Here is a 27,864-nt window from a genome sequence, read left to right as displayed (position 1 = left end):
AAAGGGATTAAAATTGTCAGGAAAGACAACAGCTGAACCATCTTTGAAAACCATAGAGAGAGGCCCCTTCAAGACATCAGCCCCTACTTCCAACGCTCCCAATCCCTGCTCCAAAGAATATCTCTCCTCTCTCTCAAACCCTTTTGTCACAGTGCAAATTCCACCCTCATCTTTTGGCACCTAGAAAGGAGTAGAAGAAGGAAAAAAAAAAAGGCCCTTTCCCCTAAGAGGATTGAAAGCAAGGAGGCACACCTTGGAACTAGAGAGCTTCTTCTACCATAGCATCTTCAACAGAGGCTTCAACCGCGTCTCCGTGACGACCGTCAGCAACACCAAGGATCTGCGCAATCCCAGTGCACCAATGCAACCGACGAGTTGTTAGGGCACTGATCTCCACAAACTTCTCTGGAGAGAACCAGAGATTTGAACCCAAGGGCAAAAAAAACCCCGTCTCATCTCCTTTCCCCTATTAAAGCCCACCCGGCCCTCATGGGCTTTAAAAAGTGCAGGCCTTAATGGGCCCTTGCCCTTCCTAACACTCAAACTGGCCTTGGGTCCAAAGGGAGGGCCAACCCTTCAACAACCAATCCGCCAACCTTCAGCCCATTACCAGAGGAAAAAAGGTTATCCTCTACAACTCCACCAACTCCCATCATATCAGCAGCAAGTCTCTCTTTCCCTTTAGCAAAAGGCAGCGTGTTACGCAACAACACCTGGCCATCCAGTGTCATACTACTCTCCTGCCACTCTCAGGGAGATGTGTGGCCTTGCCTCACCCTCAACTCCTTCCCTCTCAACTCTGCAACCCCACAAGGGCTGCACCTCACACCTCCAAAGGGGAATCTCCCACCACAGCTGTAGAGCAAAACAAGAAGAACCCACCACCACCTACAGAGAAGTAGGCATCTTCCTCCCTTCAATCTCAATCAGAATTCTGGTCCATTGCAAATTCCTGCATTCCATCGTATCATTGTCTGACGGTCACAAAACTCTTGCACTCTGCCCTTAACCTTTTGAACAAACCCTTTCCACACAGATGGAGGGCGAGGCCCAGAATCCTAACCCACACCTTGCAAACCTCTTTTCCTCTGAAAGACACCCAACAAAAGGGTCGAGTCTGAGACTTTTTCCATAGAAACACTTGTCCCCAGAGAAGAACACTCTCTCAGCTTCCCTTTGGTCTTCAAACTCAAAAAGAAAAAGGGGTCTTCCTAAAGGAGCCATGTGAAGCTTTCCTCTCAACTCCCAACTGGACTGAGCCCATTCCTATGGGATCCCAAGTTGGGAGGTTGGTCAAAAAGTTCCCCCATCTCCCCACAAGGCTCCATCTCAAGACTTCCTCATTTTTGTCTAACACTTTTTTTTCAATCTCAAACCACACTGCATTATGGCAATTAAAAGAGCTAGAAGATGAGCCCATCTTCCCCTCAACGTCCCCCCTTAAAAAGGCATCTACTTGATAAAAGTCATTTCCACATGGAAATAGGCAATTTTATGTCTCCCCTATTGTACCATAAAAAGGACATGGCTCACTCCCTTGAGATTTTTAGGAAAAAGAATATAACATAACTACATATAAAAGAAAATGTACCTTAGTTGTTGAATTCATTACATGCATTTCCAAGCAAAAACAATTAAAATGATCAATAACGAGTTAAAAAACATGCTTTGGCTATTGAATTCAGTACAATCAAGGATTTATATTTTTAAGCTATTATTTCGTGGTAAAATACATGTTATCTTTCACACGATTACTGATTCTTCAGTTGAGGATGAGTTCGAAAATATAACATGGTTTTAGAGGGGTGGACAACCATGTCCCATCATTATGGACCTTGTCCACGCAAGGGGCAAAATTCTTCGTGTCTTTTTTTTTTTTTTTGATAAGTAAAGGGATTGTATTAAAAAACCACCAAAGCAGTGGCTTAAATTTACAAGAAAGAAAACACCCCTCACACCCTAGCTGAACGCCAAGGCCAGAGGAGCAACCCAACCCACACCCTTAACGGGTTGCCACCCAACCAACAAAATCAACTAAGGTCGAGGGACCATCTTTTATAGACAATTTCGTCTCCAACCAAAGAAAACATAAGCCTTTGAATTGACAGCTCTTTTTCCTCAAAAGCAACTTTGTTCCTTGCCTTCCAAACCGTCCAAAAGAGACACAAAGGACTTGCTCTCCAAACACCCTTCCTCTTCTTTCCCACAAAAGTCCCATTCCACCCCAAAAGCGTCTCCTTAACAGTGGCTAGCAGTACCCACTGCAGCCCAAACATAGAGTAAAACAACGCCCAAAGAGTCCTTGCCTTTTCACAGTGGAGGAAAATGTGATCTATTGATTCTTTGTGCCTTTGACAAAGGTAACATCTGTTCACTAGAGCCCATCCTCTCTTTTGAAGCTGATCCAAGGTCCTTCCCCCAAGTTGCTTCCCACCCAAAAGAACTCACTCTAGGCTGCACCGAGACTTTCCATATAGCCGACGAAGGGAAGGAGGCTGGATGGCCTGATACTAATGATTTGTAAAGAGACTTAACTGAAAACTTCCCACATTTAGTCTCTCTCCAAATCACCCTATCATCCACTGCTAGCTGAATTCGCTTCCCATATAAGGCCACAAAAAATCTGCAAACCTCATCCAACTCCCAATCATTAACGAAAAAAGCAGGCTCCAACTTCCCCCACCCTCATTGCACCTCCACACATCTTTGACCCAAGCATCCTTGAAAACAGCCAGAGCAAATAAGGAAGGAAAAGAAACACAAAGAGGTTCATCCCCACACCAAATATCTTTCCAAAACTTTACCCTTTGCCCATTCCCCACAACAAAAAATAGCCTACTTCTTACAACATCTCATTCCTTCCTAAGAGTTTTCCACAACCCCACACCATAACCATCCCCCCCCTCCTTTGAACTCCAACCATCTTGCTCCTCCCCATACTTCCCCCTAATCACTTGGTTCCAAAAAGCCTCTCTCAATAGCAAATCTCCAACTCCATTTACACAAGAGAGCCTTATTGAGGATAGAAAGGCTCTTTACCCCCAACCCCCCATTACACTTCTCAAGGCAAATATGGATCAATCATTATATACCATGTTTTTGACTTGTGATATGTGAGCCACATTGTGGCACAACTAACTATGGAGTGTCATTCATCTTGGAACTTAGTATCACATGTACAAAACAGTTATGCATTTAACATCTAATGTACCTCGCCTCGAGGCTCCAATGCATGGATAAGTTCATGTTTTCTCATGTACCCATTCTCTCCACATCTCTCCCCATGTCACCATGCTATAAAACTTGGATACAAATATCTATCTTCAGGCACATCCCACATCTCTCCTTATGGAATATGGATGTTGCCCATGGAGGATGCTTATCGGCTTTCTCATATTCTACTTGGTAAATGTGACTATATGCACTTGAAAGGAATGATTGTCTCACTCTTATTACAAGAAAAGTGAATATCCTTTCAAAATAGTTGTAGCTAGATGATATTCTATATCTCCTCCGAGGTCACTTTTGACACAGAGCTTTGCTGCTAATATGAATACCCAAGTTAGGAGTAGGACTCGAGAGGTCCAAAATCAACTTGGTTGGGATTAGTTTGAGGATCTTGGTTTGGCAACTAAATTTGAAGGCTTGCTAAGCCAAAATTAACATACATCTAGCTCATCTTAACAGGAATGAAAGGGGAAGGGGACAATGATTCCCTTGTGACAAGTATCATCTCCAAAGGCTTCCAAGTCATCATAAAATAATTAATATGAGAGTTACCATTTTGGAACACTAAAAAACTTCACATCCCACCAAAAGACACAAGAAAGAAATCCTGATCTTCTAGAATTTTCTCATCGATCCTACTGCCACTCTCTCCAACCCCTCTCAGCCTTCACTTTGTTCCATCGCTCCTCAAACTCTTGACATCTCACTGTTAAGAAGGCACAACTTCCCAGTCCAGTCTGGTTTTTAAGAATTTATTGCAACCATAAAGTCCCATTCATACTTATTAGTAATCAAATAAAAGCAGTATGCAATTTCGCAAATGGTTTATACCTCCTTTTAGGAGTTGTAAGAGCACAAATTGGCGTATAATCAGTTGGGTTTTAGAGATGCAACTACAACACTGCTATTACAAAATGACTATAACGGATGCAACTGAAAATCGTGATGCTATATAGCTGTGAGAATCGGTATGGAAATTTATTATAGCTGGGTATGACTCAAGAAAATAGGGGTCACAATTTAGATTAGGAAATGAGATGGATCAGTGTGAACTATGAAGCAACGTGAAGCTTATAGTGAAGATTTGTAATGAGAAGATGCCATTCAATTAATATGGTATTCTAGAACCATCAAACAATATTAATGCTAATTAAAGGAGAACCAGCAAAATGAAAAAATATCATAAGTTAAATATCAATATCTGTTAAAAGTATTGATAATGCTGTGGATATATACCTTTTCCAACCTTCAGGGAAGAGTGTACCACTGTCAATGATTCTACAGGCATAAAGTTATATGCTGCATTAACAACAACAAGTTCTGGAGCCTTTGACATGAGCTTTAACAGAAAATTTGCAGTTTCAAGCCTACCACGGTTTTTGCTGGACAAAAAATTGATTACAAGTTAATTTCATGCATATGCAATCATAGAAAAAGGAAATAATTGGTGCCAACTAGAACCTTATGTTGATGGAGACAAGCTTCACCTCCTCTGGCATATCTTCTTGTAGCTTTAGAAAGCCAGATGAACCCAATCCAATGTCTTCAACATTGAGTACTCTAATAACTGTGCGCAAAAACTTTCCCAGAGGTCCTGCTGCTTGGCTGGAGGATGGAGATATTAAGACCAACATATATATATATATAGGTATTAAGACCACCATATATAGAACATTGAAACATAGCTTCAGCAATGAATGTTTAATTTCTGCCAGTACAAAGTCAGACTAACCTGCCAAGTTCATTATGTGCAATAGATAGAGAATGCAGTGGGTTCTTTAAGGTTGATAGAACATCTAAAAGTTGAGTTACTCCATTGCAGGAAAGATCACAGTCCCCCAAACTCAAATCAGCCAGGGGAGAGTGTCTTTCAGAGGCCTCTACAAAGTAGGGGATTAGACTACTGCAAAGTTCAAAAATAGCTGGTGAGTCATTCTACCCTACTATGTTCAAAATATATGTAGGAACCAAATACCACTGACCTGATTCCATCATCCTCAATAGGATTGTCACTTAAATCCAGGATCTCCAAGTTAGGCATATAAATCAGAGCATATTTAAGACTGTCTGCATCATCTTTACATAGATTGTTTCCCCTGAAATCAAACAAGTAACCATGCCATGCTAAAAAAATATTTGAAACCAGAAACAAATTCCAATGAAGTAATCAACTTTGAATCTGTGCAGAAGATGTTCATTCTCTGAAGATTACTTCTAAGATTATGGAGAACGGATCAATAGGCATTAGGCACAGTTGTAATTCCAGCAATTTTTGTGTCATGTTCATGAACCCACTAGGCAAAATCTAAGTGTAGAGGATATGATTTCCATAGAAAACAGAGCAACTGTGCATCAATGACAGGGATACCTTAGATTAAGCACACGTAACAATTGCAAAGATTTGCCCAATCCGAAAGAGGGTAGGGGCCAAGTAGAAGATCTCTGGTTGAAATTAAAAAGCCAGCCTGTGATCTGCATGATCATTAGTGTAGTTTTATGTTAGTTTATTCTAAAGTAAAATTAAAAATTATCAAGCATTAAACAGAGACTCATTACTCACATTGTTATCTTCAAAGTTGAGGGTGGATAGACGAGACGAAGCATCAAGAAGAGTATTAAAAACCAGTTTGGCAAAGTTTTTCCCAAGGCGGTTATCAGAGAATTTTAATGAACACAAGGACCTGCACCAAAATGATAGACTTTGTAAACCAAAGTTGATGATAGTGGAGTAAATTGCTTCTTAAACTAGATAACCTAGGACTATGTGATGTAAAAGAGGCTTAGATATAAATCAAGTCAGGTTTTTTTTAACTAGTAGAGATTACGCATACAAACAATTAATAGCATAATGAATAACTTCTACTATCCAAGCCCAATTCTGTTTCTTTATTATCGAGCCAAGAAGGAAAAAAGTTGAGAACAAAGAAGTAAAACAATGCATGCAGTTGGGTGCATGAAGAGAAAAACATACTCTGACCCCTGCCTAAACCCATTAGGCAACCAAAGGTGCTCAAGAGAACTTAAAGCCAAAGGCAAATTTCATTATTATTAGTAATAATAATAATAATAAAATCACTTGTACCAGCTCCTTAGTGTCTATTTATAAAAGTATAAGACCCTAACATCCTTAGATTTCCTAGTTCCCAAATTGCTCTTCCTCAAGTTCAATCTACCTTTAATTATTTTCCCTAACATTTGACATGAATTTATTGTCAACATGTTAGCCTTCATCCCACTCATGATAAACATACACAAGGACTCATACTTGGGTAACTTGTTTTTTTCCAATTGACTACATAAGTAATGTCTTAGAAGGCATGTTAATACATTTCTTCAAGCTATGTTTGGTTCTTGGAAAATGCAATGGAAATAAAATAGAGAGAAAAAGTTCAAAAAAGAAAATTTGAAGGAAAATAAAAAATGGATTTAAAGTCAATAACTTATTTTTGTATCTATTTCAAACTCATTTCACTTATTTTACATCTTTTATATAAAGATTAAATAATTTGAAAGTATATAAATTTTTAATTTTATTTTATTTTCTTTCATATTTCCCATAGTAAAACCAAGCACAACAAAATCATTTTCCTTAACATTTTTTCTTTCTTTCTTTATAACTTTCCTAGAACCAAACATAACCTCAAAGAGTTCATTCATCGATCTTCATCATTTATAACCTCTTGAGTTTGACTTGCACAAAATAAAGTCTTCCTACATACAAAAAATAAAGATAAAAATAAAAATAAAAATAAAAATAAATTAAAATTTTAAAAATTAAAAACAACAACAACAATAATAATAGCTGAACCCACCCATTCTTTTTGGGAATTTATCTGGAATTCTAACCAAGGCAGCCAACCATTAGTGCCTAAAAAGTCAACTTAAGACATTTGTTAAAGCAAACATGAAGTCACAATCTTTAGTACCATTAATGCAAAGAAGCAAGAAGTTAACTTGCCTGCATCACTTTAAAAAGGGCAGTCATTCTAGATTGGCTAAGTATCCCAATCCATAACACAAGCTTCTAAACTTCTATTTTAAGACCACATCTCAATATGCCCCAAAATTCATGATTTCCTTTCGGAATTTCCACAACAGCTTTCACTTGTTCCCCTTCAAGTTTGTTTAGTCCCCTCTGACCTTCACTATTTTTGCTGTTCTGCAAGCAGCCTTTTTATTGTCAAAAAGCTCTTTTTAACCACTAAAGAGCTTCAAACATGTTTATTTATACAGTACAACACTCAAGTAAAAGGATCACGAAGTCGAAAAGATTGTTCAATAAAGATGGTGGGTCAGATGTGTTGCAGAAGCAACAATATACTGATATGGATATGGAAGTACCACGATGAGCTATTCCTCAAGAAGATAACAAAAAGATTTCAAAAACCAAACAAGAAGAAGTAAGAGTGACTAGAAAAACCAAGTTGCCAAAACAATAGGAAAAGAGATCACTTGAACAATGCTATTAAACATCCATCCTCTCTTATTTCTTAACCATAATGAAAGTGAAAGGGAACCAAAATGGTGAAAAAAACAACAGAACAGAAAAAATCAGAATCAGGAAATTTTTTTAAAGAGTACACATAACTACCAGGAAACAAAATAAGGATAAAACTAATATATATTTGTGTTGTTTACTGACCATCAAAAAGTTGAACTAAAATGTTTATGTTTACCCATAACAGCCTCATACAAAAGGATATGTTTTAATTTATTTTTTCAAATAACTTTTATTTCAATGTTCATATTGAAAATTATACATTAAAAGTATTGTAAAGTCAGTAAATAATGAACTAAGGTATATATATTGAAAATATTCATTATGTTTTTTTTTTTTTTTTTTTGAAGAGAGCTTATGCCTCCTAAGTGAAAATATACTCTTAATCACACTAATATTTTATATTTGCAAGTTCAAAATATATGGGTTGTAAGGACAGTCTTGCCAAAATGTATGAGTTGCAAGGAAAGGGAATGGGAATCTTAGGGGGGAGTAAGGAAACTTGGATGGGTTTCCTCCAAATGTGTCAGCCCTGTAACTATTTCATTCCCGAATTGAACACATTCAATCACTGGAAACAAAATGATTCCAATTGAATCCATTTTACCTTAATGAAGTAAAAATGCCCTTAGTTACATTACAATTTACCACCATTCCAAAACACCAAAATCTACCCTTCTTGGCATTCCTAATTGAATAATTTCTAACAATTTCCAATCCCAGCATTCAATCTCTAAACCTACGATTTCACCAACCTAATAAAATCTCATGTTTCTTTCACTAGTTTGACAGCTGAGCTCCACAACATGCCACCCAGTGCTTCATATGATGGTCCCTATAAATATCCATACACTCCAAACCTCTCCTTCACAAAACCTTTATTGCAGCTCTTTAAATTTGTCCCTGATAAAACAATCACATTAGTCTTTTGAGTTCAGAAGGAGCCTAATTGGAATGCTTTGCTCTAAAATCAACACTACTGTAACCGTAGAATGGATATATATCCTAATTTTGTCAAGTTTTAGTTGCATGCCATTTAATGGAAACAAGACCAACCTTCATGTAATAATATTATTGGTTCGCCCTAGATTTCATCTTTGATGATATGGATAATCTAGTCATTTGCTTATGCTTAGCATCAGTATAAATGTTTTCCCCTTATTATGATGGGAAAAAAATAAGGTTTTTGTCTTCTTCCATTCTTAACATCATAAGAAAATAATTGTCACAGGTAATAGATTTTTCCACAAAGCAACAAATAGACAAAGAATGAAGAATAAAATGAGAGAGGCAGGTGTACCTGCCAGATGACAGAAAAGATACAAGTCCATGAGGTAAAGAAAGCGGGTTTCTTTCGAGAACAGTACTTGTGATTGAGAAGTGCTGTACTCTGTATGTCTGCATATCCTTCACGCGTAGAGAATCACAAATTGCATTTAAAGAAGCTGACGAGAGATTGCAAAAAATGAATTCAAGAGATGATAGAGTTTCATTGTTCTGCTGCAGAAGTTGGCACAATCCATCCATCTGTGAGATTGCCCACAGAAAAAGCATCAAATTATTGGTTAAAAGGTAGCATTCAAAAAAAAAAAAATCTTTCTACATCTTTTATTTAATTTTCATTAATTTTGACCATTGATAGCATACTTTTAAAAAAATATATGTTCCAACAAGAAATTAAACCCATATTCTATTAAAAGGTAAGACTGTACAAAAGAAAGAAATATGAGAAATCCTTCAGGCTTCAGGAAGAAAAAAAAAAAGGAAAAAGAAAGTCTACAAGAGATTGAGGATCTCCTCTTTGTCTTGGGATCTTATCTTCCGCCGGAATCTAACTAATGTGGAGATTGAGGATCTTGAAAGACTAATGTCTTTACTTTCCCATGTACATTGGACTCCTTTTGTTCCCAATGCGATAGCTTGGGTACCGTCCTCTTCCGGAGTATTTTCAGCAAAATCTTTTCTTTTAGCCTTATCCAATTTCTCAGATTTTGTTCCTTTCTACCCAGCTAATTTTTTGTGAAAATCAAGAATGCTCTCTAAGGTCATAGCCTTTGTCTAGTTAGTTGCACATAACAAGGTAAATACCAATGACATGCTATAGATGAAAAGGTCTTTCAAAGCCCTTAGCCCTGATTGGTGCATCCTATGTAGGAGGAGCAAAGAGACAATTGATCATCTTTTCTTACATTGTATGATTACTTTGGGATTGTGGCATAGGATATCCTCACAAGCTGGGATGGCGTGGGTTGAGCCAGGCAATATTCACGATATGAAGGTGATTTCTTTCTAGTGCTTTGGGAACTCTATTAAAGGCAAGACTCCTTGAAGGGTCGCATGTCTCTCTTTGTTGTGGATTGTATGGAGAGAAAGGAACGCTAGAATTTTCAAGGACATTTGGAAGACACCGGAGATGATGTGGAATTTGCTTCATTTCCATGTTTCTTTTTGGGCTTACTTTACAAACATTTTTAAACCTATCCTTTGAGTGTAATTCAACTTAGTTCGCTTTCAATATGTACACCCTAGGGTTGGGCCTATAAGGTTAGGAGATATTATACTTGTATAGGCTTTTTTGTTCTTTTTGTATATCATGGGGAGGTTTCTTCAAGTCTTTTTTATCAAGTCTGTATATCATGGGGAGGCCTTTGAGTTTGCACTCCTAAAAAATAAAATGTAACTGAGAAGGTTAAACTTTAAGCATCTAGTTAAAACCATTTCATGAGTAACTCTAGATTGAAATGGGTTTGGAAACAATGAAGTGTGGAATCACCTGCTGAGACCATTTTATGTGTAACCCATCAGTTATTTTGAAACAATGTGTCTTTAGATTGTAAGCGTGAGAGATGTGCATATATAGAATTCGCCAGAGGGAAAGCTGAACTCGGTAGGAAGGCCCATGTAGCTGTGAAAAATGTAGTAACACTATTGAAGCAAATGCCTAAAATTGCTAGTGGCCCTTTTCTAAGCAAATGCCTACATATTTCAGCATGGTATTAGATTGCCTGTTACATGTGATGTGGCAAAGAGGAATTCATACCTTATTCTGCTCCTTCTATAGATCAAGAAGAAAGAAGCCAAAGCTTATTTTGGGAGTTATTTTCTAGTGGAGCTGAGATCAATTACCTTATATTCTATGTGGCCCTAACATGGATATGTGGATACACACATGGATATGTGATACAACACACACACAGATAAACACACACAATAATTTTGACTTTTTTACTATATAAAATGAAAGCTTGTAAACACAATAAAGTTGTAAGTTTCTTTTATAAATATTGAAAAAGTTGAGGCACACAGCAGGATAGATAAAGAGGAGGGAAGGAGCAAAGGAAGACAAGTAAGAAAAGGATCATGACAAAGGCACACAGCAGTAGAGATAAACAGAAACAGGAGGAGGAGAAGTTTCTTTGCATTGCTGTCCCCAGAACAATTTCAATTTAAAATAATAATTACAATTTGGAATTCTAAATATGTCCCATGTGTGTCTGATATGTGTTTCACAGTGCCACAGCTTTAGGAACCATACATGCTTCCTAGCATATCTCTGTCATTGTTAGAACCCTCGTGAAAATTTACAGGCAAGCCAATGAATGCACCCAGAAGCATGCAAAAGTCAATCTTTTTCCATCAATGTTCTTTAGCACAGAGAGCTTAACCACTTACCTGATTGGTATTTATGCTTTTGGTGTGCTTGTTTGAGTTTGTTTTTGTTTGTGTACATAGTTTCTTCTATTTAGAAAAGAAGTTCCCAGTTTCACAGAAAGAAAAAGAAAAAGAAAAAGAAAAAGAAAAAGAATTGCAAGTCACCCAAATGGATATGAAATACAAACTGAACCAAACTCACATGCTCAGATGATTTGATCCAACGCAGTACCAACTGCTGCAACCTGCTCTTCCTTAATAAATGCTGCAACAGATTCTCAATCAGAAATGCACCAAGTGAAATTGTAATTCAAAACCACAATATTACTTGTAAATATTGATTTTTCATTTTCAATTAATTTTTAAAACTCGCTACATATAAACCCCAGTATGTATCCTAAAAAAGAGAATTTTTTGCTCTCTATACATAAAAAAAGAAAACTGTATTAACTACTAACAATCACCTTTTAAAGTATCATCAAATTAATCATATGGTAAGAAAATTTGCATTGTTCAAGAAAATACATGTTTTTGAGAATAATGACTAAAAAAACATGTTTAAAAATCTATATTGTACAAAGTCCTCTCCAAAAGCCCCTCAAAAAAAAAGAGCAAACTTCAATTGCTCTCTTTAAATATGCAAATTCCAATTGAGTAAGCATCAGATATCATCTTCCAACTTTGCAGAGATAGAAGAAGTAAGAGGCAAATTTGACATTGTAAGCAAATTCCTTTGGGACAGTGATAACCCAAACACATATCGATAATGACAGCCAACTCATGCAATGTTTGAGAGAGGTTTACTTCTGCACTTACAGAAGTTTCTGCAATGCAAAGCATATTCTGAAGTTTCAGACACCTACAACCAGACAGGAATATATTGTAAGAACGTGAATTTGGCATTACTCTGAAATTTTATTTTTTTTCCTCCATTTTTCAGTAACAAGGCAACAGAGATAATAAGAGTAGTGCTGACAATTAAAGCAACAAAGAGAATTGTGATGTTTGCATATGGACATTTAATTGCAATCAAGCCTTTAAGATGCAATGAACATGGTCTGAAATGGCAGTTAGCAACTAAGACCAAAAAAATGAGCAGAAGCCAAAATTTACAAATGTCTACAGTAATCAATGGTTCAACAAGTAGATAACCATGCAATTAAGTATCATCCTTTTGTTAACAAGGATTGTATTATTTCACATATTCCTACCCTCTTGTTCGATACAAAATCAAAACATGTTACCTGGCATAGGACCCAAATTGTTCGCAGTGATAAGATAATTTTGAGTAGTCACGCGTTGAATGACTCCTGTGCCCTTTATAAACAATACATTTTATTATTGTGTCTGCACAAGACCAAAATATGAAACCATGAATCTTTTCTAAAATAAACAAGGCTAATAATGTATAAAGAAAATGCTAAACACAAGTGGAAAAGAAAAAAAAAAGGTTCATTTCAGAGAAAAAAAAAACACACTTGCTTTACAATGACACATGCAGTATGAAGTCAGGTGCAAATTGCATTGATTGAGTTATCATCAACATGGCTTATTCATTGTTTCTCATCACAGTCATTCAAGAGGTCCTCACATAATACATCATATTTTAAAGTATTCCAGAACTAGAAAAACAGATGCATGAATATACAGAAGTATGTCTATATCTTTTATTTTATGTACAGGAAATCAGATTAAGGGGTTTAAACTCAGGCAAAGAATTGAACAGAGGTCTATGGTACAAGTGTACAACCTCCAATAAGCTTACAAGCAAGATCTTGACGGGAAGGGCAATATGGTGTAGATTAATCAGATATTAGACTGGATCAGACAAATTGAAATAAGCTCAGAAGATCTTTGATCAAAGTAGGGGATGATTTGGGACATGATTTGAAGACAAAGGTAGGTTCAGACAAGATCAGATTCATGATCTCCCTCCTAGAATTACCTTGTGTTGCTTAATATATTACGATGACCTGAAAACCCTCAATATTTAAAATCAATTTTGGTAATATGAACATTAGATCATAGGTTTTAGATCTCTTCTCAGTATTGGATACTTTTGATGGGTGGAGCAGAGTTGGGATGGGATTGGAAACAGACTAGGTATGTGGGGTGAACATATGTGTAAGGCCTGTCACAAATTTGTGGTAGACAATAGTAGGGCCAAACCATTAGTACAGGGGCAGCATTGTGCACAACCCCTTCCATGCCTGGACCTATTGCCAGCATCAATTTTTACCTATTTTAAATAACAAATATAACAAACAGGTAGTAATGAACTCACCTGGAATTTCTATCTCACCCAGACCTCCATCAAAAGACGGGAGTACGGCTATCTCTGCTGCTTCATCTATGCAACTGTCTTTTGGGTCAACATAATTAAAGGGCTGAATAATGAATATAAATCAATAAAAAAATGTATGGAGAGATATATTATTCCATGAGATGGTGCATACTTCTGCAAGTGTGTTTCCCAATACATCTGCTGCCAGTCAATTATTGATTCATATTTTGCTACACCTGCTGACCAATCCACTCGTTGGATCTTCCTAGCAAGATCAGGCCAACGTGACTTAAATAATGCCTTCCATGCTGTATTGAAGTTCCCACAACTGTAAAAAAGTTAAGTCCATATTCAGAGTGATTATGCTCTTGTACTTTTCCCTCCTACTTAAGAAGGAGATTCACATAGTGTATTTTAACATAAAGCACCAAATTCTTCCAAACCTTCCACGTTTTCTTCCATTTCTGAAGCAAATGTTGGTGGATTCATGGCCATTCCAGCACCTCAATGGCCTGCTCAAAACAAAATCCAAGAAAAACCATGAATTATTAGAAGATCCAAAGGACACGGTCAAGTATCTTTCCTCTAGTTTCTTTAACAAAATGATGTTTATGACTTATGATAATGACTACAGTCAAAGGAACCAAAGGGTGGAAAATGATAGGCTTCCCACATAAACAGAGCTGCTCAGCAGAAGTTCCAGTAGAAGAAGAGATGTTAAGAAAAAATTATGAATCATAATGTGTATAGGACATATCTTGGGGAATAGTGTTCTTTGTATAGAGAAACAGAAAGCTGATCACCTATTGATCCATTGTTTGGTGACTGATGATTTATGGTGCATGTTTCTGTTCTTTTTGGATAGATGTAATATATAAAACAAAGTGACCAAACATATCTTTGCCTGGATGGACATGAGAAGAGCACTAATGGAGCTTGTGTCCATTTATTAAAGGGCTGTTTAGCCAATAACCACAAATACACTGGACGAACCTACAACGCTCAAAATGAGAAGCACTGTTGCATGTACAGCTTGAAAAAAGCCCAATATCAACTGTGCTAAGTAATGAACTTTTGAATAATCTTAAGTTTGCATATACTATCTAAAGTTCAACTCTAGAAGGTGAGAAGTACGATCATAGAAAAATAAGCACAACACACAGGTATTGATGAGGACAACTGACATGCTACTGCAAATGATGACGGTCTTGTCAAACCTATATGAGGTAAAACAGGCAAAAGCCCCAAAAAAATAATTCCTCAAATTTCTTTTCATTTTCTCCTTTTCCTTTTTTTTTTATAAGCAAAGAATTACATCAAATACCGCTAAAAGGAATCAAATTCTAGCAGGCAAGAAGTACAGATGGGATAACCAAAAGGTGAAAAAAGAGAAAAAGATCCCAAACCAAGCGACTACAAGAAGCCCAAGTCAATCCTAATCCATCAATGAAATTTATAGAAGACAAACTTCTTCCTGAAGAGAATATCTAGATCTAAAAGAAAGGTACTTGAGAAAAATGTCTTTCAACTTAAATTCCAATAGCTCCATCCAAATTCAGATACTTTGGATAAAGGGATTTTATTTCTTCAACTTCACCTTCCTTTCCACCATATGAGCTCCAAAGATGGAACTCACGAATCCAATATAGTCAGTAGGTGCACTACATAAGACAGCCTCCCTCTCTTCCTCTCCCACTCTCCTGGTTTAAACCCCCACACAATATCATATTCTTGCCACATCCAACATGACACCCACAAAAGGAACTTCCCACTCTAGCTTCCCCTAGATTCCAGGTTCTAAATCTTGTATAGTAAATATAGGGCACAGCAGGATAAGGATTCATTTTAAAACCCCTGAAATTGTGCATAAAGCACATACATGGAAGGCAGGCAGACCAAGGACCAAGCATGTTTTACCCAATTAACTAATAAGAGACTCAGGTTTTAATGAAAAAACATGAAATACCCACATTCACAAAATCCTCCAACAATTACAAGTAACCATTAGAAGTTCAGTGAATCTATGTACTAAGAATCATCAACATGAAACCAAAATGAGCTTGAAATTGATTGTAGATACATATATTGAGGCAATTAACCATATCACACCAGTAATACTAATTATAAAGACTGAGAACGCCATCATCCAACTGACATTTCTTCTTGTAACTTTTGCAAGGTTAATGGAGGCAAATGCATCAACAGGCCATCAAACAGCACCGATGGAAGTTCATATATAGCGGACGAAAGATCATTCCCTGCAACCATAAGAGTAAAATAAAAAATAAAATCAAGAACTTCACGTATTAAAAAACAAATTTCCTAGTAAATTCAGTAAGCAAGAGCACCAAAATCATCTCGAAGAATATCTTTTCCAAGTTTTTTCATGCATAGAGACATCAGAGAGGGGACTTCGGCCATGCTTGAGAGACCGCGATCCCAGAAAACTGCTCGGTATGCCAGAAACTACATCAAAGGTCGTAGGTGGATTGACTATCCAAGTATCGAAATGAAAAGAAAAGAAAAAGAGGAAGAAAAAAACATAAACGAGAAAATGACTCTGTTCGGTTGCTGAGAAAGAAGTAGGAAAACATCCTAAGAAGAAAATAAATCAAATTCTTAGAAATTTGGAAGCCGAGAACATACAAAACCCTCGCTAAGACTCAAATACAACTGCTATATGTTTGCTTTGGGAAAATTTGGGCGAAATGAAAAGGTCAAAAAATTAAAATTAAAAAAAAATATTAAAAAATTAAATCTATAAATTATTTTTAATATAATTTTAAACTTATTTCATTTATTTTAAATTAAATAATTTAAATATATTTAATTTTAATGAATTTTTTTATTTTTCCTAATAAAATCTAGGGTTATAATGATCTCCTTTTTTCTTTTTGCCAAATACTTTTCTTAAGAAAATGAAAAAAAAAAAATCCCTTTCTTGAACTTAGTAGTTACATATAACCAATATTTTCAAAACCATATGGGATATTGAACTGAAAAAGTTATCAGTTCACAGTTCATTAATTGGACTAGTGGTTAAATCACAGTCAAACCGATAATGTCATAATATATATTTTATATTTTATTAAAATTAAAAATAATTATAAAATATCTAAAATATATAATTAAAAATTAAATAATATCTATAATATTATCTCTATTTATAAAAAAAAAATGTTGGACTTGAGTCTTGATAAAATTTGCGTGCTTGAAAGTTTTGAAATCCGCCATCAAAACTTGGATAGTTGGATGATTTCTTGAAGTCTACCAAATGAGGTAAATTTCTTTTCTTGTTAGAGGTCTTTCAAAAAATATTAAAGAGAATAAATTCTCTTTCTCCACATTTCTCTTTGAAAAACACATCGGTAGACAAAAACTATTGTTGAAATAGTATTTAGCTATTCAACACTATTTAAATAGTTCTTTTTCTTGCGTTTTATACGCATTCTTTTTAAAAAAAAAAATTATTGGATAAATATAATGAGACAAATGTACAAAGATACAGATGTATAAAAGATTCTTTGATATCTTTTAACTAAGCATTTCCAAGAGATATTTCTCAAAAACCTATTGAGCTTCTTTTTCAATGAATTCATCATTTTTGTACTTATCACACAAGATAGGTAAATTGGGTTTGGAATGGAAGAGGGACTTCTGGAAAGTTATTTGAAAATATGATTTTTTGAATATTATCCTCTGTCTTGAGATTATAGTTAGAAAACTATAAATCTCAGAATCAAGGTTTTCTTGCAATCATTTTTGACCTCCAATGTCTTATTTGTTTTTTGAGGCTAACTTTAGTACAAGGCCAAGGGTCGTCTGTACCAAACAATTGATGTTTTATGTGATTGGCTTTGAAAAGAATTAAATGTTAAGCATAATAGACTCCTTCATCATTTGACCATTCAGAAGGCTTACTTTCAATAATGAGTTCAACTTATTTGAATTCTTGAATGAATCAACACACAAATTGCTAATTTTCTTCAAAATCCATCGGTTTGATCAAGATGGGAGAAAATTAATTGAAAAAGTAATCCATAATTCATGAGGAGTGCAAGGATTAGCTCTATTGACTCATTATTGAATTTGATGACTATAGACATATATCTGTCTAAGTTAATGTTGGTTTTGCAAATATTGTAAGTAAGAGCACACTTACAGTTATGTATTTCTAATGGAATTTCCCTATACAAGGGATCAAGCTTTGAACATTCAAAATTGGTGTTGCCGTAATGAGTATGTCAAATGAAACTCATCCCTTGAATAGTAACTCCAAAAGTGCCAAAGTTAGTAAGAAATTGCATTATGTGTTCTTGCTTAGCCTCTCATGTAGCTTAAGCCTTTTGACTTATTATATGTCTAAGGTCTTAGGGAAGATTCAAATTCTTTTGTTTGAAAAATGAAAATGTTGATTTTTGAAATTCTAGGCTTTCATAAAAAAGTTTTGGAGATTCATTTTGAAAAGGCAACTTTGGACTCCTAATAAATTTTTCTACAATTGAAACGTTCAAGATTTGTATCAATTGGGGTGTAATGCATATCAAAACTTGAAATGTTAAAAAAACTGTCTAAGTTATCATTTAACTGTTTAAAATGAAAAGACAAAGCATTCAAAACTTCAAACTTTTGGATATCACTTTTTGTATTTCAGAGGTTGTCTAAAATGCATTTTTGTGATTTGTCTAAACCTTCTATATCTTTATGAATCTGAAATGACAGATTACTTTTAGGAAACATTGGAAAAGTGAATTTCCCAAACTTAATCCGTTCTTGCTTCATCTGTAAAGAAAATTCAAAATTTATTACACATTTAGAAGCATGAATAAGATATCTAATGAGTTTATCTTTAATATATCAAAATTGAAAATATATTGAATTTATGAGGGACACATAATTGCAAATAAAAATATTTAAATGAGTTTTTAAATTTTTTGAAATCAAATTTATCAATTTATAAGAACATGCACAAATACCATCACAATCATTTTGATCATCTGATTTAGTTTCATCTTGACTTGACTCTTTATTTGATATTTCTTGAGTTATTAATATTTGATTATCTTCTACTGACTCATAATCTTCACTTGAATCTTCATTTTCTTTATTAATCATTAATCATGTCATTAAATGTTTAAGTTTATCACTGATTTCTAGAGAATTGATTTTACTTTCTAGTGTACAATCTTTTGAATAATGACCTACTTTGCCACATTTATAACAAATTGGAGTTTCCCTTTTTAGGGTTTTTTATTAGAATTTTTTGATTTATTAGGATTAAATTTTACAAATTTCTTTTGAAATTTTGACTCAATTAATGGTTTTTTACCTTTTGTATTATTTTGTTTATTTTTTTCTTTTTGAAGGAGCTATTATTGTATCATACCCATAATATGAACAAAATTTTTCTAATTCTTTCTTACTATCTTGTTTTTCTTTTTTCATTTGACTCTTTAATTTGAGGTTTGTGCAAAAAGCTAAACATTCATTATTAATAAAAGTAATTAGTTCTCCATAAGTTAATGACTAATACTTCCATTATGGATATTTTTTATTCTTTGTCTAACCTTTTTAGCAAATAAAGTTGACAAACTAGATATAAATTTTTCTTTCCAATAATGACTTCCACAATCAGGTCTTGACATAACTTTAACTAAAAGCATATCATATACCACTTAAAATCTTGAAGTTTTGGACATCTAAGATTATTAAGGATTTTAGAAATTCTTTCTTGAAAATAGACTAGATCTCCTATAAAATGTTTTGTTATTGCTAATATTAAAGTATTTACAACGTCTTCTTCATAAGTTTGGAGTGATGTTCCTTCTTATTTGATCATTATCTTTTTTGCATTTAATATATATTTTTTATTATTTTGACTCAAATAATGATCCCACCAACCTTTAAGCAAACCGTTAAATCCTATGACTAAAGCATCAACATTATGAAAATCAGAATTACTAGTCTTGATTCTATAAGCATTAACAACTATTACCATTTCATGAAGTAAATTAATTATTTGATGTTCATTCATTCCATCTATATTCCATTCATAAAAACTACTACCATCATAACTAGCAGTTAATTGATAATTTCTTTCTTCTAGTTGAACGTCAGGAAAAGAGGGTTTTGAATAATAATTTTTTCTACTTACAAAATTATTAAAAATTGCATTAATTGTTGAGGGGATTTTGACTATCGAATCTAGAGACATTTTGAATTGTTCTTCTATTTTATTAACTTTTGATTTTTTCCTTTTGTTATAGTTTGAATTTGATTCTTATTTTGATTAATGTCATAAATACTAAGTTTATCTAATCTAAGTTGTATTTCTTTTAACATTATTTCTGTTGGTGTACCTAGTTGTATTTTTTATTTTGCAACATTTATAGGAATAATAAAAGGTTGATCTAAAGACTTAGCAGAATATGATGATGATGATGATGATGATGATGATGATGAAGCTGAAGAAAAGTCTAAAGAAAAAGTTTATTTTGATGTTTCTCCTATCTTTCCTTCCAGGACAAAAGAAATCAAAAATTGAGAAATTTTTGTTGTTTGTTGAGTTAAATGTTGAAGAGAATGATTTGTGTAATTTAATTATTATTGAACTTGTCTAATATCTTTCTAAATTATGGGACTTTGTTCATATTTAGTTCTTGGAATTTTGAAGGGTAAAATAGAAATTGAATTTTTATTGAAATTAAATTGATGATTATTTAGGGGTGGTTGAGAACCTAATTCTGAGGTTATTGTTGAAATTCTTTTTCAAACATTTTTTGAGTGTTTTATTGCTAATTGATGTCCTTCTTCATTTCTTAAAGTTATAAGTTGTTTTCTTTGTTTTATAAGTTTGAAAAACCAATAGAAAAAAGGAATAGTCATTTTCTTTTGATTCATGTATTTTTCATATTGTTTTCTTAATACATTTCTAGCTTGAGAAGGAAGTATTTGAAACTAATCTCTTTTAGAACTATTGTAAGGGGAAAAATAATATGATTTTAGGGAGAATTGTGTTTTGGGCCCAACTGGGCCCAAAAATTAACAAATGGTCCATATATGTTACAGAATTAAGCCCAACACCCAGACAAAGTCTCAAAATTGATAAGAAGGCTATACAATTTATAATATGCCGAAAATGCCCTTTGCTGGCTAATGTAAAAAAAAAAAAAACAAAATCCATGTTGGATTTGCAATTCGTTTTCCCCAAAATTGAGAGGCGTTTTCACATTCCTGAGTGTTTCCCTCGTTTCCGCCCAAAGAATGCCCTAATCCTCTCTTCATCTGGAGTTTGCCGACCATCCGATTAAAAACAAAATCGACGTTGGATTTCCATTTTGTTTTCCCCAAAATTGAGAGGCGTTTTCACATTCCTGAGTGTTCCCTCGTTTCCGCCCAAAGAATGCCCTAATCCTATCTTCATCTGGAGTTTCCTGGCCATCCGATTTTAGGTGTAAACGGTGGAGTTTTTCATCTCTGTCAATCCATTGGTGTCGACGATCACCACCGGATTTGGGTTCTACACAGGATGAAGCCAAGACACCACAACCAGAGAGTGTGTTGAACATCAGATATGGAATTGCTGGTAATAGAAAATCGGAGCTCATATGCCTGTCACTATGGAACCTGCTGGATCTGAGGGTTCTACACAGGATTTAATCTTCAGGAGTGCTCTTGTTTTACAGAGACCTGTGATGGATCCGTGCCTTGCAGTTGGTTTTCTTCCTCTTTCTTTAGGAGGCCTTAGAGTTGGGTAGCTAGTAACCATGAAATGGAGAGTTGAAAGGTTGAAGGATTTTGATGAGAATGCAGTTTCTCAAAACAATGTAAGTGAGAGAACTTTTCATTCTAGATTACTGCTCAAAATGATTGATTAATTTAGGACACCAGGTGTTCCTTTGGTACTTAGGGTTTAACTTTGAGAGCATGATCACTCTCAAGCTAAGTCTGTGCCATGCTGTGGTAAATCATCGCCTTAGTCATTTCATTTGTGAAAAAAAGGGCTTATCTATTAATCTCCTCCTATTCTCTTTTCAAGTGAAGTATCCTTAAATACCCTGATGTTTCACATTTTTTCCGACTTTGCTAAAGTAAACTAAGTTGTCTGTGGCATCCTAATTTAATTTTTTTCATCAAGATAATTATATTTTTAGTTAAAAACTAGCTCTAGCACTATTTTTCAATTGGTTAACACTAGCTCCAGCACTCGATCCATGAAAGTCTTAATGCTCTATTCACAATATGAAATTCTTTTCCCAGGGTAACACTAGCTCCAGCACTTGATCTATGAAAGTCATAATGCTCCGATCACAATATCCGAAGTTCTTTTACTTGGGTTCAATGTTAAGAAAAATTAGATAGTAACTCAAGTTGGGGTATTTTGTGTTTGCTGTTAAAATCTAAAACTGTGTTTGGGTATTATCCTATTACTTACTGTAAGGGATATGTGACTTTAAGAGGAACTGTTGTGCACATTTTTCGGACGGATGACATAACCCTTTCCTTGTGCAACAGGATGAGGTATTATACGAAGTCAATGCAAATTCTGAGAATTGGATGATTGTCGGGATGAAGAGAGGCCATGTATCACTCTCAACAAAGCAAGGTTATTGAATTACTTTTTATTGATTTTGTGGGTTTTTGTTAAAGGAAATCATCATAGGATCTTATTTGTACTTAGCATTTTTTATGACATGTTAAATATCTCTTTTACTGTTATAGGTTCGAGGATAGTTATTTCTATTTTGTGCATGCCACTGATGGCCGGATACGTACATCCCCCAAAGCTTGGGCTTCCAAACGTAGATGAGGCAAATATAAGTTGTAACCCTGCTGGCCCCCACCTGGTCTGTGTTTTGCCTCCTGTTTTCAGCTCTTTTTTCTATATTCCAGCATGATTACTCAAGTTCATCATCCATTTCCATTATGGTTGGATTGGGGTTTTTCTTTTCATTTCATTTCATTTCATAAAAAAATTATAATGATAGATATAGATATTAGATATCCGATTTTTGTTTAACGTTGATATTTGTAAATCTGTAATTTTACCCCCAACAGCCAACCAAGATCCACACCTCCCAACTGCTTGGTGGTTGATTGTATTTTTGTTTGCTTTTCAATTTTCAGAAAATCAGAGAACTCTCATTTGAATTGAATTTGGGTTGGGTAACTATCTGGGTGTTTGAAACATCTGTGAGTGGTGTAATTTCCTAGCTCATGTACAATGGAACTTTGGACTATTACAATGTTGTAAACAGGAACAATTTTCTTCTTAGTTGATTTTTTTGTTGTCATTCTTCTCTGTTTTCATTTTCTTTTCCAGTGAGGATTGATGATTAACTCTTTGGGTTAAAGAAGTAAGCTAGTTGATGGCTCATTTCCTTGTTTATGGTGTTATATGCATAAACACATATATTCTACCTAAGCATGCTGTGCACATACATATATGGAAAGAGCTCATGTTTCTGCAAACTTTTAACAACTAAAATGAACATATGGTTTGTGGTTTTAGAAATTCTGTTTTGAACCTTCTTTTCGGAAAAAGACATGTGTGAGACATGAGCACAAGAAAGTGTTTTAATACTCGTTTTGAATATATGCATAAATATATGTACTTGCATGCTTACTACATATATAGAAAGGAATCTTGTTTCATCAGAACTTTTGATGGCTAAATGAATTTATGTGTTGTGGGTTTTAAATTCTGTTTGAGGGGCAAGACATCACCTCAAGAAGCATAAAAATACCCCTTTTTGAATAATACCACAATTAATGAGTAAAATGCATTTTAATTGACATCCTAACTAGAAGGTTGGTCGAGTCTTGGGGCTCCAGATGAGGCACAATCACTTTGATTTGCTGAACTTACAAGATATTTGCCTTTGCCTTGACATTGGATGTGATAATGCTACAAAATTATTCCTCCCTCATGATCTTAAGTGTTTGGAAGTAAAACTATGAAAGAGGCTGGGTTTTCCCAAACTTAAAATTTTAGTGCTGAATATCAGGACTCAATTTCAGTGTTTTTCGGTGGATACTCCTCATAGTAAGAGGTTTTGTTAGAAATATTGTATATGCATCAAGTACTACAATATACTAAAATCTTCCTTCAAATTTTTATGTATTGTTGTATGGTATATGGTATGGGGTTATTGATTCTCGTTTTTATGTATTGCCCTATTTATAGGCACGATGCACTATTTTGGAATTTTTCTTATTTAGAGTTGCTTTCAGTAACCAACTTAATTGAAAGTGCACTTTGAATGTGGTTTTTTTTTAGTTGTTATTTAATTCCATCTCTGTGTCTACATTATCGAGCATTTCTTATTTGGAGCCTCATTAAGGATGACAATTTCTGTTACATTATTTTACGTATTGGGGTGACAAATTTTTTTTTTCAATAAAGCGAGACTTCCCCTATATTTATTTCCAAGTTGTGAATTAGTCCTGTTATCGCATTATTTTCTGGTTGCACCTATTTCAATGTGCCATCAATTTCTAAGACGTCATAAAAATTGTCTTTCAATTTGTCCTCAATTAGATATACTTGTTACACACGTTGTCCATATGGTTATTATCTAGTAATTTATCTGGTTGCCAGTTGGATAATCGATCATACACGTGTTTGCTTCCAAATTGTAAGCGTTTTCCTAAAATGCCATATTGTTATGTATTTCATTTATTTTTTCCTTACAACTATGATTATGGAACACCATTACCAAATTAATCAAACAGATTAATTGTCGAAATAGTCAATTGACCTTTCCCTTTATTATTAGTTTCTCCAGGTCATCAATAACTGCAATAACACCCATTTCCAGGTGCCCATTCTTCCAAGGTTGAAGCTTACAACAATCATTTCATTCTTCTATGGCCACTACGGAGGTGATGTACGCTAAAACTACTTGTTACTTTACACATTCAATCCATCTGAATCACATTACAATTTGGTTATCATTGCTATATTGTTAATAACTTCTAATCAATTTTCTTTTAACTAGTTTGAAATTAAATTTGCCTATGCCAATTCGTTAACATGTGACAGGAAATCTTGGAGAAGTACTATGCAGCAGAATGCGCAATAAATTCATATCAAAAGGGCATTCAGCAGCAGCTTGGCATCATGCGTGGTCTGATCCATAGATTGGATGCTCGAAGAGAAAGAAGTGTACATTCCCCTACTGCTGGTCACTCGGGCTATGCAGCGGATGAATTTCCCGAGGCCGAGCATGATTCACCCTATGCCCGATATGACATGCCATTCCATCGCACTGAAGAAGTACCAGACACTCCTATTCGACATCTACCTATTATTGGGGCTCGTATGGAGGAGGTTGCTGTTGTCAGCGATACTCGATTGTAATGATGTATTGTTTCATAATGTCATGTTTTTCAAGGCTCCATTGTAATGATGTATTAGATTATGACAGAAAATGTTTTTTTGGTCATTTACAATGCCACCCTCATTCTTCTATACAAGATTGGTTCACGATTTTTATCAAACTATAACAAGCAAGGACTCTTGTTTACTATCATGCATTCATCTTGAGATTGAAGGATAGGCAAGGATGTTAAATGTTGGTATAGTTACTAGAGCCCTTTAGGTATCAATAGTACAATAATGAAAGAAAAATGGTAAGAAAAATGATTTTCCCATGTTTAATTATATGATAGAAAATAGAAAAAAAATTATATTTCTCACTAGTAAAAAATTTATGCATTATAATTTATTTAATCTTAATGTAGAAAAGTTAAAATAAGTTAAATAAGTTTGAAGTAATATATAAAAATAATTTAGTGACTTTAAATCCATTTTTTATTTTTCTTCACTTTTTTATTATCTTCTACTTTTCCTCTCTTTTTATTTTCTTTCCTCAACTTTTTTACTCAGATTTTTTAGAACAAAACATAGCCTAAGAAAATGGAATGAATTGATCACTTGGTTAGAACTAGGATGATGACTCATAACCAAAAAGTGTAATCCCACATTACCAATATTAGTCATTTCATTGCATTGTTTAACAAGTTGATTTTCTTAGAACATCCAATATAAGAAAAAATATTTCATTCTCTCATGAAATGTGAGTTCTCAAAATAGTTTTAGAACTGATAAAATTTTTGAATTAATAACTATTAAAAAAATTAACAAATTTGCATATTTTGGAACTCTTTTATTAGTGAGTTGGCATACTTGGATTAAATTCATAAATGTGTACCATTGGTTGAAGTAGTTGCTGACTTCCTAAAAACAAGTTTTGATATATTTCCTAATAAGAGGAAAAATCAAATGAAGGCTTAAAGAGGAAAAATATAATCAAATTAATTAAATTGACAAGGGAATTAAATTAATTATGAGCTACCCGTAGATGGTCGACCGGGGATGGATCCGGTCGACCGGTTACCATCGACCGGTCGACATCCGGTCAACGATATTCATAGCAAGCAGAAAGGGCAACAACCGGTCGACCGGTTATCATAGACCGGTCTATGACCGGTCAACGGCCGGACGATGATCGGTCGACTACCGGTCGAGGCTAAGTATGTGCTGCCAGGTCTCTGTCCATGAAATAAATACTGGGCGATTGGATATCGGTTTGCAGTCGCGAACTGCTCGCTGATTCTGGCAGAAACCAATATAACGCATCCATAAGCATCCTCTTCCCAGTTGAAGTGAACTATTGGACTCTCAGAAGCCGAACGTGCTCCGATCGGGTACGGGTGAACTAAAATAGTTAGTTAACAAATAATGTTGGTGAAACAGGTATGAAACGGGTAACAAATAATTAATGAAATGAATTTAATATTAAAAATATGGGCTATGAAATTATCTTAACAAACATGATTAATGTATTTAATGACTTAATAAAATTATCAAGTAAAGAAATTCTTCAGCAAACTTGGAGAATGACATGAAATGAGAATGAGCCATTATTTGTCCAACAACCAATATAAACGGAGGAAAAACAAAATTTAAAAACAAGAAACATGTGCTGACAAACTGCGAAATAACCAAAATTTAAGTTCAATACATTGGAATTTTAATTGGAATGAAATGCATAATTACATGTCCCGAAACGTATATGAAACTATTTGATGAAAATAGTTACAATGTAAAAACTTAAAAGAAGGTTGGTATCTTATTATCCAACTCTTAACATAGATTGGCTTCCTATAAAATAAACTATCTTGATCATTTAGACTTCTCTGTTTTTTCTCTTCTCATCTTTCATCTGATGTTAAGCCTCTTATTTTGAAGTATTTGTATTAATCGTGACAAAGCTCCCACTTCAAGAATCTACCCACCTGCACACATAAAGGGAAAAACAATTAGTTCAATGATAAAAGATCATTTATTTGCTTCATCTAAAAACGAAAAGGAAAAGGTGCAATTCGACACCCTCATGTACTCGTTTAAGTTCTCCTATTATCCGTCACTCAATACTGTGCACATAATTTTCCATTGATGCAGAGTCATAAATCCGTCTTACAAACAAAAGAAGTCAACATATTAATAATTTAAGAATATTGGAAGGATGAAAATTAAGAGAAAATAAACCTCTAAAGCCATAAAATGTGAATTAACTATATGATTTTTCATGAAGCTGTTGAATTAGAAACCTCAAAGAAATTTGTCCTCACATCAACATCAAATGAGAGTTTTTCATAAAGGCAACAAATTGGCTTATTGAAATTATGTGTTGTTACCCAAGATAACAAGGCGAATAGAAGGAGACGGAAATTGTTTGTCATAACACTTACCAACAATAAGTAAACACCACCATCAACGAATTTTTTCAAAAAAAGTTGTAATCCTTCAATGTAGGTAGGGTTGTACACACTTGTACAGTTAGCACATTTGGGTTGTACAGTTAGTGTAAATGGCTTGTACAGTTATGCAATCCACCGAAGGGACGACCGAACAAGTGCATATGGGTGGGGCAACAATGTTTCCATTCTCGTGGATGAGGGAAAATGTGGAAAAACTTAACCCTCGTTTCGGTTCCTACGCATAAGTAATGTGGGGGAGCTAAAACAATGAACTAACATGGTAGATATCAAACAATATACGTGGAAGGAGTGTGTTGTCAACCGATATGTGTGAGGAATGTTCACGATGAGTGGAAAATGTTGATGACTAAGTTCTTCAAAATCACTTGAATTACCTTAAGGTACACACCCTTGTACACCCTTGTACATTTAGTAC

General features: G+C 34.5%; 2 protein-coding genes across 5 annotated transcripts in view; one reads left to right on the top strand and one right to left on the bottom strand.

Annotated features, from left to right (window-relative positions):
- LOC100261775 (uncharacterized) overlaps window positions 1-16,370 on the bottom strand; it is a 31,934-nt gene extending 15,564 nt beyond the window's left edge. The window contains exons 1-15 of one of the 2 annotated variants that reach the window (XM_010654146.3): window positions 16,010-16,370; window positions 15,817-15,919; window positions 14,105-14,173; window positions 13,834-13,989; window positions 13,662-13,735; window positions 12,622-12,724; window positions 12,194-12,236; window positions 11,580-11,642; window positions 9,027-9,253; window positions 5,789-5,909; window positions 5,597-5,700; window positions 5,211-5,324; window positions 4,961-5,131; window positions 4,690-4,833; window positions 4,465-4,610 (exon numbers count right to left, since the gene is read on the bottom strand). In XM_010654146.3, coding sequence (XP_010652448.1) covers window positions 4,465-4,610; window positions 4,690-4,833; window positions 4,961-5,131; window positions 5,211-5,324; window positions 5,597-5,700; window positions 5,789-5,909; window positions 9,027-9,253; window positions 11,580-11,642; window positions 12,194-12,236; window positions 12,622-12,724; window positions 13,662-13,735; window positions 13,834-13,989; window positions 14,105-14,173; window positions 15,817-15,919; window positions 16,010-16,082 — 1,711 coding nt within the window. In that variant the 5' untranslated portion in view covers window positions 16,083-16,370. Of the gene's footprint in view, window positions 1-4,464; window positions 4,611-4,689; window positions 4,834-4,960; window positions 5,132-5,210; window positions 5,325-5,596; window positions 5,701-5,788; window positions 5,910-9,026; window positions 9,254-11,579; window positions 11,643-12,193; window positions 12,237-12,621; window positions 12,725-13,661; window positions 13,736-13,833; window positions 13,990-14,104; window positions 14,174-15,816; window positions 15,920-16,009 lie in introns of those variants that run through there. The other variant, XM_059737996.1, reaches the window with a different exon arrangement.
- A 4,901-nt stretch (window positions 16,371-21,271) lies between these two features.
- LOC100246153 (trafficking protein particle complex II-specific subunit 130 homolog) lies at window positions 21,272-25,195 on the top strand. 3 transcript variants are annotated; one of them, XM_059737995.1, is made up of 4 exons: window positions 21,272-21,487; window positions 22,176-22,266; window positions 22,383-22,507; window positions 24,482-25,195. In XM_059737995.1, exons 1-4 carry the CDS (start codon window positions 21,428-21,430, stop codon window positions 24,557-24,559), a joined length of 354 nt encoding a protein of 117 aa, XP_059593978.1. In that variant the 5' UTR covers window positions 21,272-21,427; the 3' UTR covers window positions 24,560-25,195. The 3 variants fall into 3 exon arrangements, with proteins under 3 accessions (XP_059593978.1, XP_059593977.1, XP_059593976.1); XM_059737994.1 differs by having other exon boundaries at window positions 24,449-25,195; XM_059737993.1 differs by having other exon boundaries at window positions 24,440-25,195.
- Window positions 25,196-27,864: the final 2,669 nt, after the last annotated feature.

Source organism: Vitis vinifera, chromosome 7 (genome assembly GCF_030704535.1).
Source record: "Vitis vinifera cultivar Pinot Noir 40024 chromosome 7, ASM3070453v1".
NCBI lineage: Eukaryota > Viridiplantae > Streptophyta > Magnoliopsida > Vitales > Vitaceae > Vitis > Vitis vinifera.
Note: the sequence above shows the minus strand (reverse complement) of the source record. Positions and strands in the feature narration are given on the sequence as shown.

Excerpts from the sequence above, each read along its gene's own strand:
- LOC100246153 (XM_059737993.1), top strand. The coding sequence starts at position 21,428 with ATGAAATGGAGAGTTGAAAGGTTGAAGGATTTTGATGAGAATGCAGTT. Across the intron at positions 21,488-22,175 it reads ATGCAGTTTCTCAAAACAAT|GATGAGGTATTATACGAAGT; the intron begins GTAAGTGAGAGA and ends CTTGTGCAACAG. Across the intron at positions 22,267-22,382 it reads ATCACTCTCAACAAAGCAAG|GTTCGAGGATAGTTATTTCT; the intron begins GTTATTGAATTA and ends TTACTGTTATAG.